Below are 14,802 nucleotides of genomic sequence, written 5' to 3'. Positions count from 1 at the left end.
TTCTCTCTTAGTAGCGTTCGTTTGACTCATGCAGCCGCGGTTGTGTAGTTGTGTGGGCATATGTTAATTTTTCTTTCCTTTCTTCAGCCATCCTTATTCATCATGCATTAAATAATCACATTAGAAAGGGTTTCGTCTGGTTTCAGACAACACTGTTGTTGGTGGATATATTTTGAGTGATGGTAAAAATGTAATCTTTATTTTTTCCCTCCCACTCTCATCCTTTCGTCCCTCTGCATTAGAGGTGTGGATCTTCACTGTCCTCATGACTCAATGACGGTTCACCTGTCAACAATTTGAGTGCATAACGATTCTCAATGCAACCCGATGTTTTGCGTGTTTTACAGGGGTATTCCTTAATGCCTGTGCCCTTTTGCACTTGATGAATTAGCCTAGTGGCTGGTGGACTTGTCTTTACTCATATCTCCTCTACTCTCACTTGGTTTAAGTCACTGCATCTCCCGACACAACACCACTGATGAATTTCAGCCTGCATGCATGTCTTTTTTTAGCCTAACCTTTTTGAAACAGAGCAGCTAATGTTTGTAGCGAGAGTGTTTGAATGCATTACATGTAATGCAGTGTGACAGTAAATTACAGCGAAACGCAGTACAGACTGCAATGAAACCAAACTCCAGATTATGTTCTGTGACTGCATCGATGCAGCATCGTTCAAGTCTGCATTTCGAGATGCAGCTTAGAATCAACTACTCTACATGTTGTTTAGTTTTGTGGGAAGAGAAATAAATGCAACGGGGTGAAAGGATGGAAAGAAAAAAAGATTTTCTTCACAAGTAACTAATTGACAATAGTGCATTTTCAGCCTCTGTAAGGAGTTCTTGCTTCTCATAAGATTTATGGTCTCTTCACTCTTTTTCATATTTCTTTCAGCTGCACCAGTGTGTGCTTTAAGCTGATTCGGCACAGGATATCATAGATGTTGACGTTAGCACTTACAAAACTTACTCCGACGAGCTTAGTCTTGTGATTGAGGTCGAATTAACTTGATTTCACACTCGCAGTCGTGCTTTGATAAAAAGGTCGTTTGTGGTCTATTGACATTTAAACTCTCTCCTGGTAATGGTCTTGTGATATGCACTTCCATGTCACTTCCCTCAGCACTGATGCGTCCTACTGTGACTAAATTATAGATGATATACAGCAGTAGAGGATGCTCTAAAGGAGCACTCAGGAAGAACTTTCAAGAACATTAAACAAGAACATTTTAAAACATTGGAATTAGGTAGCTACGACCTACTGTGAAGTACCTGCATGGTAGATTTTGATCAAATGAAACACAGTCTCTGCTCAGAAACAACATTTAGTGAGTTGAAAGTACGGTGGAGGTACCTGAAATATTAATAATGAATACATAATCTTGTTGTGTAGTTTGTGCACTAAAATGTTGGTGAGACAAGAAACTAAGTGCAAGGATGTTGGTCAACAAAGAGCTGACATTTTGGGATTTTGTCAACTATATAGTGTGTTGCAGACTTAATTGAATCCATGAAATTCATTGCAGTCTTTGTGTTTGATGCCAGTCATTTGGCCTTTTCTAAAAATATATTTTTGGCAGTTCTGCTACATTGGAAAGTGATAGAGAGAGAAAGGGGATTACATGCAGCACAGGGCTCGCATCACTGCGCTAAGGACTCTGAATGCTCTCTACCAGGACAGCTACCGAGGGGCCCCGGTTTGGTCCTTTAGAATCCTCTAAAATCAACCTCAGGATCTGAACTCAACTAAATCAGGATTTTAGGAGTCAAATACAACTTTGTTAGCTTGCTCATTATTCTCTTTTTGCTATTGTTCAGGCTAATCCAGACAAAGGTCAATAACATTACAAGAAATCCATGTACAAATATTGATACTAGACCACCAGTGTTTTTGTTGCAATCTGCATGAACATTGTATACTAGTTGTTGTTGTCGTATCAGAAATTCCTGATTGGGGAGCAGAAACTGCAGTTGAGAAGCAGAATGAAATGTGTGTGTAAAGGTTCAGATCTAGTGTGGAACAATGGTCCACTGGTCAGGCAGGATTCTGCTCAGAAGAGAGATGAGCTAGTTACTGAACTCCACCAGTCCTGCTTTTGTTTCAGGCAACTTGAATTTTATTGTTTTTCCATTTTTTTTTTACATGTTATCGGCTCCCAATTTACTCCAACAGTTTCTGATTTTTGTTGTTGTTGTTGGTGGTGACATTACAGCTTGTTATGGTCTAGTTTCCTAACTCAGCATTCAACCTTGTGTGTTTTTATGGAATTTGACTTGTGGTATGCATTTCACAGTATGAATAGGTGTGTCACCTATTGAGGTAGGTGTGTGTGTAAAAACAAGAAAGGTGTGTGTGTGTGTGTGTGTGTGTGTGTGTGTGTGTGTTGCTCAGCACTGGGCTCCGTCTCGCATGGCAACAGCCCTCGTCTCTTAATTTATTTCTCTCTCTCTCTCTCTCTCTCTCTCTCTCTCTCTCTCTCTCTCTCTCTCTCTCTCTCTCTCTGTGTGTCTCTGTGTGTCTCTGTCTGTCTGTCTCTGGTCCTCTCTCTTTTTGTCCCTGCGGCTTTGGATGTTTTCTGGTCTGGCCTCCGAGGACAGAGGAGACAGACGTTGAGGCTAGTATCTGTACACTGGAGTTATGAATGGAACATTCACATCGGTAGGTTTGCCTTTAAGGTTTTCAGTTATTAGCAGTGATGTTTTTTGCCGTGTTGCCATTGGAAAGTTTAACAGTGGTTGCTACAGTCACAAACTTTGGTATAACCTGTTTGTTTTGAGAGTAACATGAAAAGATGAGGCCAATAGGGTCAGTACATTTTTGGTAGATTGGAGGCTTTAATAATAATTTGAAATGCTAACATGCTAATACGATTATCAGATTATCTCGACCAACAGTATTAGATTGAATTACATTTAATTTGTTAATTTTGTCACTTTAAATGAAAGGTCATCCTGTGTTGGTTAAATCTGGTAACTATGATGGGGAACTTTATTAAACTCTAAATCTAAGGGTTTTCCCATTGTTTATTTGTTTAGTATGACTGGTGATCTTTTTTTTTTCTACAATGTGTTAATCTCCAGCTAGATTGACATGTGATCATTTTAAGGCCCAATAAGGTTCAAATTCTGATATAAACAAATGTGTGTAACATAATTCTTAGCATCTTTCTTTTCATTCTTGGCTGAAAAATGTTTTATAACCACTGTTTTATTTGCACTTGTTATCTTTAGTGAGAAAAAGTATGTGGGAACAGTAAACTCTTTGAACTGTGTTAACATGGTCAGGTTGTAGTCAGCAGTTTTGTATGGAATCATGTGCAAGAAACCCATAGATGAAGTTAATATCAGAGGAGACTGTGTTCATCTCCGCTGTTAGAAAACTTGATCTCTACAGCCATCATGTCAGACAGGTGCTTTTGTGTATTTGTAATGGAGTAAGAGCGCCTTAGAGAGAGTGTGTGTGTGTGTGTGTGTGTGTGTGTGTGTGTGTGTGTGTGTGTGTGTGTGGTACAATGCCTGTCATGGTTACGTCACAGGCGTCTAGAACAGAGAGCCAATCAGAGAGCTCTCTCTGCCTCTCCGTCTGTGAGTTTGTGGATTTACTTAATTTACCAGAACAGTTATGGAATATAAAACAAGTTCATAAAACTGAGAACAGGGTTTAGTGTGTACAAATGCAATTGGTGTAATACTGTCTTATGACAGGGATATGGAAGTGTTTCATTTCACTTTCGTCTTGTTGATGCTGGTATCGGATTCCAAGAAATATTTGTTCTACAAAAATGAGACACTGACATGAAGATCTTTCGTAAGATTCATTCCCAGATATTGCGTGGATTCTCAGTTCCTGTTTTTTTTCAGACATGCAAACCTAGTTATTGATGTCTCCACGTTGAGTGTTCAGGAAGACTTCAAGGAGCAGAATCTGTTTTAACATCTTAAAAAGGCCGAGGATAGCCTGGGGGTTGTAGTTCAACCAGTGGTTGTCATACTCTTTCTTCAGTGTCTCCACCAAATCAGAAGGAATTTTCTTGTCTTTTTTGTGAGAACCTCTGTGCGCTTATTGTCTGCAACCTTAAGCTTCTTATTGCTTACTACAAAATAAAAGTTGTGTGTGGTGACCCCCCCTGGCGTGGTTCTGGCTCATAACTGGAAGCACAATGCTACAAGATTACAGGTCTGTTTGGCACATTATGTCTTTAATGCAGTGGGATCAGTTACAGCGAGAGGGACTCCCAAAGAATTAGGTGAATTGTTAGTATATGCGTAGTGTGTTACATGAACATGAGAGTCAGAACTAGTATATTAGTCTATTGCATCAAAGCAATAATGCAATCATACTTTTGAGATGAGTAAGGAGTTTAACTGTGGGAGTGCAGCTGGACAGATGTTCATGCTCCATATTTCCATATATGAGTACATGCTGGTCCTGTAACTCATGCAAATCAGATCGTCAGCCGTGTTTGCTTTATTCACAGACAGACAGGTTGGCAGAACTTACTTTTTGTCTGCCAGATGCCATGCTCTGAAATATTATTTTTTTCTTATATTTAGCGACTTGAAGCCTGCACACCCTTGTCTGCCAGTTTTTGTTGTGAAGATGATCTCATGGTCTCAGTAGCTGCTGCGAAAAGACCTAAAGAGTATTTACGTTTTCGTTTGCTCTGAAATTGAGTTTAAACGTCAAACTTTCTGCATAATGGTTGAATATCCCCACTATTCGGAGAATGAAACTTGTTTCCTGTTAATTTTACGTAGATTTTCATGATCTTTGCAGAACATGGATACTAAAGCGCTGATAAAATATGCGAGATAAGGGTTATCACAATTAGGCTTGGTCATGTTTTGGCACACAAACTTGGACTTGAGAAGCAACCAACAGTTTGTGAAAACTGTCTTTGTATCCTCAGACTCAGGAGACACATTTCTGACACTTAACACCATGATAGATTTAAAGAATAAAACTTAAGGTCTGACTTTGAATTAGCTGTTAGAACAATTGAATACCAATTTGTCATCCTGTCCACCTTATCTATTGAGAACACCGAGGCCAGTTAACTTGTGTGCTGAAGGCGTTCCCTACCACTGGGAGAGGTACGAACCCTTCCACTGAATAGAAAAAGGCAGAGTGGGAGGAAGGGAAAGGAAGAACAAGCACTGTTTCCCACCCAGAGTCAGAAATGAATAGACCTGTATGAAAGGATTTGTCTCTTTTGGGATTTAATTTCACTGCAGGTATGTATAGACTTTGTAGTGCTGACAAACTGAGAAATAGTATGATGATCGTTCAGTGTTTCTATTGAAGAACAAAGCTATTTTGACGAGAAGAGCAAGTGCAGATGACATTAAGTGATGTCTAAATCAGGAATGATGAGCCGTCGTTCTTTGAATTGTTTTACGACATTCAGAAACAACTAAGAGCCCGAAAGCTGTTTTGTTTTTTTTAAATAATGAAGGAGCCAAAAGACAATACAACTTTAGACAAAGATGGAGACGGACTAAACAATGCTCAGTAACATTTTATTTCAGACATAAGCTTTTCCTGTGTTTCATCCTCTAGCTCCCCTTTGACGGGGGTCACTATCCTTCTAGGGTAGAGACTTGACAAAAATATAAGATTTAAATAAATGCACTGAGATTATGTCATGATTAGGGTTTTGGTATTAGTTTTTGTAAACTTGCTCAGCTTTGGGACTGATACCAAAACAACCCAGTTAGATTAATATGAAAAGGTCTTTTTATGCTTCTGCACAAGCAACAGCCGTGGCCGGAAGCATTGTATTTTTGGGTTGTCTGTCCATACATATGTACGCTCCATTCCTGTGAACCTGCTATCTAAGGAACACCTTGAGGGAATCTCTTCAAAAGTGGCACAAACGGAAAAAGGACTCTGATCTGATCAGATTTGTGTGGTCAATGGTCACGTTTTTGGCCATAAGCTAATTATGACAATTTCAAACAAATGTGTAATAGGATAAAATTATGAAGTTCTGACATTTTGGAAAGACATGGATCTGAAGTACAACTTGACTGGTAGACGGACGCATACAACCGTGAGGCGTGTATTCTAGTTTCATTTAACAAAATTACGCCCAACCGCTCAGTGCATCATTGTTACATAAAGACACATTTTGGTCCCAAAAAGTAATTGATATCCAGCTGTAGTTGGGATGTTTAGAGCCTTTAGCCATGATGTATGACTTAAGATCAAGAACATAGAGAACTGGATTTAGCTTTACTGTGTGATTCATGCCAGTTTGGTGTGACGTCAGGCATGTTGGTCATAGTGGTGAGAGAAACAAATGGGTAAATCATGTGTATTTATTCTGAGTCACTGTGAAGAGTGTGGTGAAGTGGGCAGTGATACCAAACAATGAGTACATGATAGAAATGAAATATTAGCTTTTTTAAACAGCACAACAATGTGATCTGCTGCCAGCACAGTGAAGCATTTCCTTCCAAAAGCTTTTTAAGGGTGACTGACTGACTGACTACTTTATATACTAATGTTTCTGTTTAATCACTTCACCCTGTATGTTAAAGGATATTCAACAGGATAAGAAAGGGTCATCTATGCATAGCACTGTGACATGCAAAGTCAATCAAAGGCTAAATGTTATGTTTTTGAAAGCTAACTTAGTCAAATGTTAAAGGAGTAAATGCACATAACTTGCTCAGCCACCAATGCTGAGCAAGTTACGCCAACCAAAAAGAAAAGCCTCCCTAATATTTTTTATCTTCCAACAAAACAAAACAAAAGGCTGTGATCCAGATTTATTTCTGTTTCTTGGAGCAAACAAAACAAGCAGCCAAACAGAAACCTGTTTCCTACATGGCCCAAAACAAACGTCAAAGGCAGACATTGAAGCATTCCAGTATTTATTGCTCAATGCTAATTTTTAACTTGTGCTTTCAGCCCTGAATCTCAATGTCATGCTGTTTCATTTTGTAATAAATCGCTTGTAACTATATATCGAAATTTTATCTTTTTTTTATTTTGGAATTTGAAAATGAAAGGCCATTTGGGGACTTGAGTTTAAAATGACGAAGAGCCAGACAGAAGGTAACTGTTACAGCGGTGTCCCCGTTATGTAACTACTGGACTAGAAAACTCTGTTTGCAGTCAGTGGGCCGTGATGGACAAGACTGTCACTCAGCCAGACTAAGCACATTTCTTTTTAGCTGGTAGCCTAGATAGCTGGGAAGGACCCTTTGTGTTAATCTGAAAACTTAAAACAACACAAGTAGTTGTTGCTTTGGCTCTTGATAACACAGGTTTCATGGTAAAAAAGGACTCTTAGTTTACAGAAACTCAAGAATTGTGTTTTGTCTTCCTTTGTCTCTACAGGTCACTAATCATCTTCTCATCGAAGCCAAAGAAACACAACCAGAACTCAGAAGTTACATCATTTGTGCTGTCAGTGACTCAAACAGCAGATTTGCTCTGACTGACGTCTCCTGGTGTTATTCCTCTCCGGTTCAAAGCATCTGCCCAAAATTGTCGTCACACTGAGTTTTGGGAGGTTTCCTGGATATTGACCGAAAGTTGTGCTGTCTCCGTGGTGACACTCCAGAGGGACACTGAGGGATCGCCCCCCGAAAGGAACATGTGCTAGAAGTTCACCTGTCCTCAACGACTGGTCGCCTTTGACTCTAGAAGATGAACAATGAGGATGAGTTCTACGATGCCATCACAGGTGTGTGTGTGTGTGTGTGTGTGTGTGTGTGTGTGTGTGTGTGTGTGTGTGTGTGTGTGTGTGTGTGTGTGTGTGTTATTGTGTGTGCTGGTTTGTATTTTTGCAGATGGTCTTAAGATCTTTCTCAAAAGAAAAGACAAAACGCTGCTGCAGTTTGAACTGATTTTTCTGTGCGAGTTTACAAAAAAGAAAGTTCTTCCTCGGCGAGACAAATCACTAATGCTGTTATTCTTGTTGATTTGAGAAGGCGGGATCCTAACAGACTGTTGCATTTCACAAACCAAACGTAGGTATTGATTATTGTTTGTTAGGATCTCATTTTGTCATCAGAGATCGTGGCCCCGTTTTTGCTGCAAGAGGCCGTCATTCCTAATTAGATGGTCTGTGTTTGTCTCCATCGCAGAAGCATAATAGCATCCAATGGAACTTAACCTGCCTTAGTCTAATGATTGGTTCAATAATTCAGAGGTCTGCTGTCTTGCGGTCATGATCAGGAATGTTAACAACACACAACAGTGCTCAATTACAGAGGAACATATTTCCGATGGTTTTGGGGGATCAGTTGGGAAAATCAGACCAAAAATCAGACCAAAAATCAGCACATAAATCAGCACATAATACACTTCATCTGATCTCCTGTCTTGAGGAAGGCCGTTAAATACATCCTGACTTGTATTTATGATTAATTGGTTTCAGATTTCTGCTACTGTAGAGAGATTAGACAAGTAGTGATCCAAGTCAGCACTCATGGGATGCCATGCATGCTAATGTTACAGTTGCCATGAAGGGCTTGATACCATGCATTAGCTAATTACAAAATAGAAAAAATTTAGTTGAATTGGCTCGCGAGTAGGTTCTACGTGAGTTTTGTGTCCCTCCAGTGTCCTCATGACTATTTACTATGAGAGGCGGAGCTTCCAGGGGTCTGACTCTTCAGACTGTGGAGGGATGAACTTTGAACAGATGCGTTTTTTTGGTGAGCAATCCTCCCTGCCTTTGGTTAGTTCCCTTGGAACTTGCTGAAAAACCTGGAAGTAAAAGTCGTACAGTGGTGAGAGCAGCAATGAATCCTGGGATATGGTTATGAGAAATAAGAGCATGTAGATGACATGGACTTTAAAGTTACCTTGCTCTTGTGTCCATTCGGTAGCGTTAAATGCAGTGGCGGGTCATGCATTTTATACCTAGGCCTTCAGTGCTGTCCTTTTACCTCATATAACCTCATTATGACGCTATGGTTAGTATTTAGTATGGTTAGAGGCACCGCACGTGTGTTCTGGCAGGCTACGCTAAACTAGCATAGCAGGTAAACAACAGCAGCACACAAGCTACGAACTCCCCCCGCAGCGTTTAGGCAGCTGTTCCCTACTGATTCATTCAGGGCTAAAGCAATCGCCACATAATCCCCATTTCTCCATACTATAATTCTTGCTTTGTAACAGAAAACAGCCCAAACAGATTCAATTGTCCAGACAATAACAATAACTTTAGATGTAAAAAAAACAAACGCAGTTCACTTACCAAATGGTGTTCACTTAAAGACAAACTCCATCCTCCTTTCTTTGTTGACAAAGAGTTTAATCCCGGCTGGGTTCGGTCCTCAGATTAGTGTAGCGTAGCTCCAAACACCAAGACGCTCAGTTAAAATGAAACACTTCTCCGACGCTATCAGCCAGGAACACCATTCATACAAATCCTTTTCCATGCTGATTCAGGGCTGCTAGCTGTGGGGTTGGCCGACCATTTCTCACTATGTCCAGCTTTTCCTGAAATGTTGCCAGTAACTCCATCACTAAATCCGTTTCTCCTCCTCCTTCAGTCATTTGATGTTAAAAAAACGAAGCTAGGTTAAAAAAAAAAAGAATCTACAACAAGCAAAACCCTAAAAATGTCATAATTTCTTCCATATCTTTCCACTTGAACTCTTACTACGACAACTAACTTGGACTGCCAGTGTCCTTAGGTTTCACATTGGTCACGCACTCGCCCACTGACCAATCACGGCGCACATTACTGCAGCGCTGCACGTTAATACTGAGCAGCACGTTAATGATGACGTGCTTGTAGGCCAGCTAGAAGGCTCTGGCAAAGAATGCGCCCAACATGTCAAAATAAAGATGTGATTGGTTGAAGACTATGACAATCAACAATATCGTCCCCGTTTACTTAAACTACAAAGGGCTTCACTTGTGAGTCTGAAGGCCTCGGGCCTCTCTTCTTACCTAGAGACATAGAGGTGAAATCTGATTGGATAAGAGCTCTACTTAAAACAAGCTGTGCTGGAAGCAGAGCTGCAGGCTGGAAGCAGAACAACAGAGGAAGACAGTAGATGTGTAATGAGAAAATAAGCTAATGGGGAAAAAAATATTGAATACATGTATTGTATTTATGAAAAATTATAAAATAGCTATAACTTTGTGATTCTGTTTAGGCCAGCAGAGAAGGCTTTGCTGGCCCTGACGGCCCACCACTGGTTAAACGTGTTCATGTTGGGTGGAAGGGCAGGGCAGATCAGGGAGTTGTTCTCTCTCAGTAATTATGAGCACCATTGTTTTCATACCTTTACTTGTGTACTTGTTGGGTGATATTGCTAGGCGTCCATATTGACGCACAGCCATTGTTCGCTCTTATGCAGGTTTTTTCTTTTTTCATGCAGATATAAATAAAAGATTCAAGCGTGTGTTCGTGTGAGTCTGCCTGTCTCTGTGTCATCGTTATGATCATCTTACTGATCTGAGACAGATGCAGACCAGGGCAGATGTATTATTCATTAGTACATGCGCACAGGGTTAGCTGTGATCAGCGCCAGGTGGCTTCCAGCTTGGCCTTGTTGTTGAGTCTTTTTTCCTCATTGGACCTCTTATTTATGATAATAGGTTTTCACTGGGATTTGATTAAAATGTCAATATTTCCTTAAAGTCCTTAAAAGTTTCAAGTCCAATGATGAGTTGCAGAAAGCAAGACAACATTATTATCCTTTCATCACAGAGCTCTGCTCCTAGTTCGCTTCATGACAGCTGCAGAGGCTTGGAGAATATTATCAAACTGCTGTGTATGTTTACATTATAATTAAATATATACATTGAGATGAGCAGCAAATGACAGGATTTAATCTCTGTTTTTTTGTTTTTGATTGTGATTGTACTCTTCTGGTCTGTGCATCACACAAAATGTTAGTGATTCTGTAGTGTAACTCATTTACAATGAAGCTTCTGTTTCACATTACCTTTTAGTTTTTCAGATTTTGAGCCACATATGACTGAAAAATGTCCACGTAGTGAAGGGCTGTTCAGTAATATTCTGTTCCTCTTTCCATTTTATACATATTCATGTTAGAGGCCGTTGTGATACATTTTTATCGGAAATAGCTTACCTGATATGGTTGCAATACACAGCTGTTACCTTTGACACACAACTGACAGCTGAGTAGGTGTGTTTAATAAATGATAATGAATACTTCGGTCTATTTTAAGCTGTTGTTAAGGCCCCACCTCGAGGGCATCACAACTCCACCCTGCAGCGCTTAATACTTGCGCATTGTTTATGTTCTGGCTACCACATGGGCGGAGGTCAACGCCAGCACGTATTCTCATGAACAGCTACTGCTTATTTAATCACATGCAGGTTTACTGATGTCAGGCCGAGTAATGCAGCTTTATTTACAACAAATAGTAAAAAGGTAGACGGATATTTAAACACCTCTCTTAGCCTGGCATATGCTGTATCTTGAAACTTTGGAATCTTGACAAAGTATTAAAATGAAGGGACATAGTATTAGTGTTTAAAGTGACCCAGTGCTGTGTCAGTGTAAACAGTTACAGGCAATCAATACAATTTGCCAGTCAAACACAGGCAAGAAGTTCCTGATGCAAAAATGTATGCAAATGTATGTAGTTTGCAACATTAAACAGTCACAGTGTAATATTCACATTTGAACCCATATCAACTGCCAGCAAAATAAAAACGTCTGCTGTGTCTCTATGTATTTTACTCTCTATGTCTTTTACTTGTTGCTTTTTTATCACACTGTTGAATGAGCAGGTGACGCAGGATTCGTTGTAACCGTGAGCTTTCCTGTCCCACAGGCCTGGATTCTGACGAGTCCTATGAAGGGGTGTCGGAGGCCAGCTTCAAAGATGCACTGGTGTTTGACGGCAGCAGCCGGAAGAACAATGGGTCGGTGCCACAGGAGAACGGCATCAAGAAGCACCGGTACTGCTGCATTCCTGCACCGCCTTCCATCTGCACTGTGTTATTTGGATGTTTGTTGCTGCATTGTATGTGCATTGTCCAGAAAGTCTCCCACTAAAACCAGTACAATGTGTTGGCCAGGGTCTCTTACTGGTTTGGGTTGGATGTTTGTTTGATGAACCCTGCTGCCATTTTGACATGAATAGTAATTGGAAGCTGTGAGGTAAAAATTGAGCAAGTTAACTTAAGAGGCAGCTTTGTGACAGTACATATGGCAATCTGTAGTAAAGATGGAAGAAGGACACACTGGTGTTGTACTGTAGTGAAGGATTCTCTGGTAGTTTAGGGCTGATTGAGGAAACTTGGAAGGAAACGAGGAAGGAACAGAAACGTTTACCTTAGTGAGGAGGTGTGGTTGACCCCGTTGTTACGTATGAGGCATTCTTTCAAAGAGGTGTGATTGGTTGATCATCTTAATGATTATTGGCATTAAATGGACAGTAAAATCAATAGCTCTAATCATATAATTTGGTCTCTATATCTATACATGGTGTGATTAAGTAAACTATTATATGAAAATAAAAATAAATAAATTGGAAGCCAAAAGCCGATTTTAAGTCCTCCTCCTTACTCCTAATAGTTTTTCACATTAAAGCTCTTACCAGGATCTCATCTTAACTGTAAGAAGAAATTCTTAGAAAATGTCTAAGAATTTCGTTACGAGCAGCAACTCTTTGTACTAGGAAGCTGAAAGAATACGCCCCCAGGACCTTTATTCCTCGATTTCATCACATAAGTGTGGCGTGATTATTATTCTGCTTGTACTGTGAAATATGATCATGTCGCCACTAAAGTTAGCATAAAAGAAGCAAGAGAAAAAGATAGGAGATAGGAGCTTATAGCTGTTAGTGGGGGACTGACCTTGCTGTTTGCTACTTCATTGCAGTGAAGACACACTGTGTGGAAATGCATCACTTCTCCATTCACTCTTAACGGAGCAAATCTAGGAGAGAGTGCCTCAATGATAAATCTGTCTGGATCCGTCCACAATCATCAGAATATGATGACAGAGTTTAGTTGAATGTCTTACTTTGTTGTTCTAACCTTTGCCATTTCTTTTCCAGTCTACATGTAGCATTTGAGGCACGCTAACAAACCAGACAGACCACATGCTCAGCTTATCTACAACCTCGGCTTTTGAGAAAACCTGCATGTAATTTCTTGTTTCCTTTCATTTCAGGACGTCATTACCTGCGGCCATGTTTTCTAGAAACACTGTCAGTATCTGGAGTATCCTGAAGAAATGCATTGGACTGGTAAGGATTGGCTGTGTAATGTTTCTCATTGTTTCAGTCTGTAAGATCACGTTACCTTGTTTATTACATTAACATTGCAGAAGTTCAATTGAAAGGAATATTGTTCTGTTGGTGAAATGTAAAATACGGACTTCATGTTGTGCTTCTCACAGGAACTCTCAAAGATCACGATGCCCATAGCCTTCAACGAGCCTCTGAGCTTCCTGCAGAGAATCACCGAATACATGGACCACACTTACCTCATCAACAGAGCCTGCTCTCTGTCCGACTCCATAGAGCGCATGCAGGTCAGACGCACGCACACGCACACGCACATGCACACACACCTTTTACATCATCTACATCTATATCATCTACATGCTCTGTGGAACTCATGACGGTCGCTGAAGGACATATACTCATTTACTCATTAGTGTACACACATGGCCAGCCAGCCATCACTGTATGGATGTGAAATTAATATATAAACATCTTCTTTTTTTTTTTTTTTTTTGACCTCTTCTTTTAAAATTTTGTAATTTCTTACTGTACCTGTGTGCAAGTTTTGATTTTCTTGGTTTGAGCACTGACACATTTTATTCATTTTGTTTCCAATTTTATTATCAAAAAAATGACTCAAAAATAAATTTCAATTTCAATAGCAATTTCACTATACAGAAAATTACATCACGTAAACAAATGGTGCCCTAAAAATACATCCAGGTGTTCAGCAATCAGTACTTACTGCTTTCAATTGCAGTTTTGACTCGTATATGCTCAGTTGCACTGGTGGTGTAATTAAATAAATACATATTATAAATTATTAATGATCAAGGATTGAGATCATTTTATTTGACATCTAGTTACGCACTTAATACACTGATCCCCAGTGTATCTGATCAGTCAACCTACTTTTGTGGAAACCCTGACACACACACACACACACACACACACACACACACACACACACACACACACACACACACACACACACACACACTTATGGACTAAGCCCAGCTCCAAAGGATTAAAATGAGAACAAGCAACACACACGCATATAGACATCGTCATGTCACACACTCACTAACATGATCTGTAAATTGTGTGTCTTCAGGCAGTAGCTGCTTTCGCTGTGTCAGCAGTTGCGTCTCAGTGGGACAGAACTGGAAAACCCTTCAACCCTCTGCTGGGAGAGACCTATGAGCTCACCAGGTAAACACACACACACACACACACACACACACACACACACACACACACACACACACACACACACACAACAAAACACACAAAACAAAACACTCTTTTTAAGTTCACCCAGTTTTAGCACTTCATTGATCCTCCCTCTTCTCCTACAGAGAGGATCAGGGTTTCCGGCTGGTATCGGAGCAGGTATCCCATCATCCCCCAGTCAGTGCCTTCCATGCAGAGAGCCTGGTCGGGGACTTCGTCTTCCATGGCTCCATCTACCCCAAACTCAAGTTCTGGGGCAAGAGCGTTGAGGCTGAGCCCAAAGGGACCATCACACTAGAGCTACTCAAGTGAGTCCAAAAGAGAGTGTTCATATCACAGCTTTGTGATCTAAAATCACTTCCTCATCTTCTATTTATTACCTCTCCCCAA

General features: G+C 40.3%; 1 protein-coding gene across 3 annotated transcripts in view; it reads left to right on the top strand.

Annotated features, from left to right (window-relative positions):
- Nucleotides 1-14,802, top strand: part of LOC137889248 (oxysterol-binding protein-related protein 2-like) — a 28,030-nt gene that overhangs the window by 3,621 nt on the left and 9,607 nt on the right. Inside the window, exons 1-7 of one of the 3 annotated variants that reach the window (XM_068733017.1) lie at nt 2,444-2,655; nt 7,345-7,693; nt 11,779-11,905; nt 13,125-13,200; nt 13,353-13,487; nt 14,294-14,391; nt 14,538-14,720. In XM_068733017.1, the coding sequence (XP_068589118.1) occupies nt 7,657-7,693; nt 11,779-11,905; nt 13,125-13,200; nt 13,353-13,487; nt 14,294-14,391; nt 14,538-14,720 (656 nt within the window). In that variant the 5' untranslated portion in view covers nt 2,444-2,655; nt 7,345-7,656. Of the gene's footprint in view, nt 1-2,443; nt 2,656-5,148; nt 5,232-7,344; nt 7,694-11,778; nt 11,906-13,124; nt 13,201-13,352; nt 13,488-14,293; nt 14,392-14,537; nt 14,721-14,802 lie in introns of those variants that run through there. The other 2 variants (XM_068733018.1, XM_068733016.1) reach the window with 2 other exon arrangements.

Source organism: Cebidichthys violaceus, unplaced genomic scaffold (genome assembly GCF_023349555.1).
Source record: "Cebidichthys violaceus isolate CVI_PGR_0920_01 unplaced genomic scaffold, fCebVio1.0.p SCAF_6, whole genome shotgun sequence".
Classification (NCBI taxonomy): domain Eukaryota; kingdom Metazoa; phylum Chordata; class Actinopteri; order Perciformes; family Stichaeidae; genus Cebidichthys; species Cebidichthys violaceus.
Note: the sequence above shows the minus strand (reverse complement) of the source record. Positions and strands in the feature narration are given on the sequence as shown.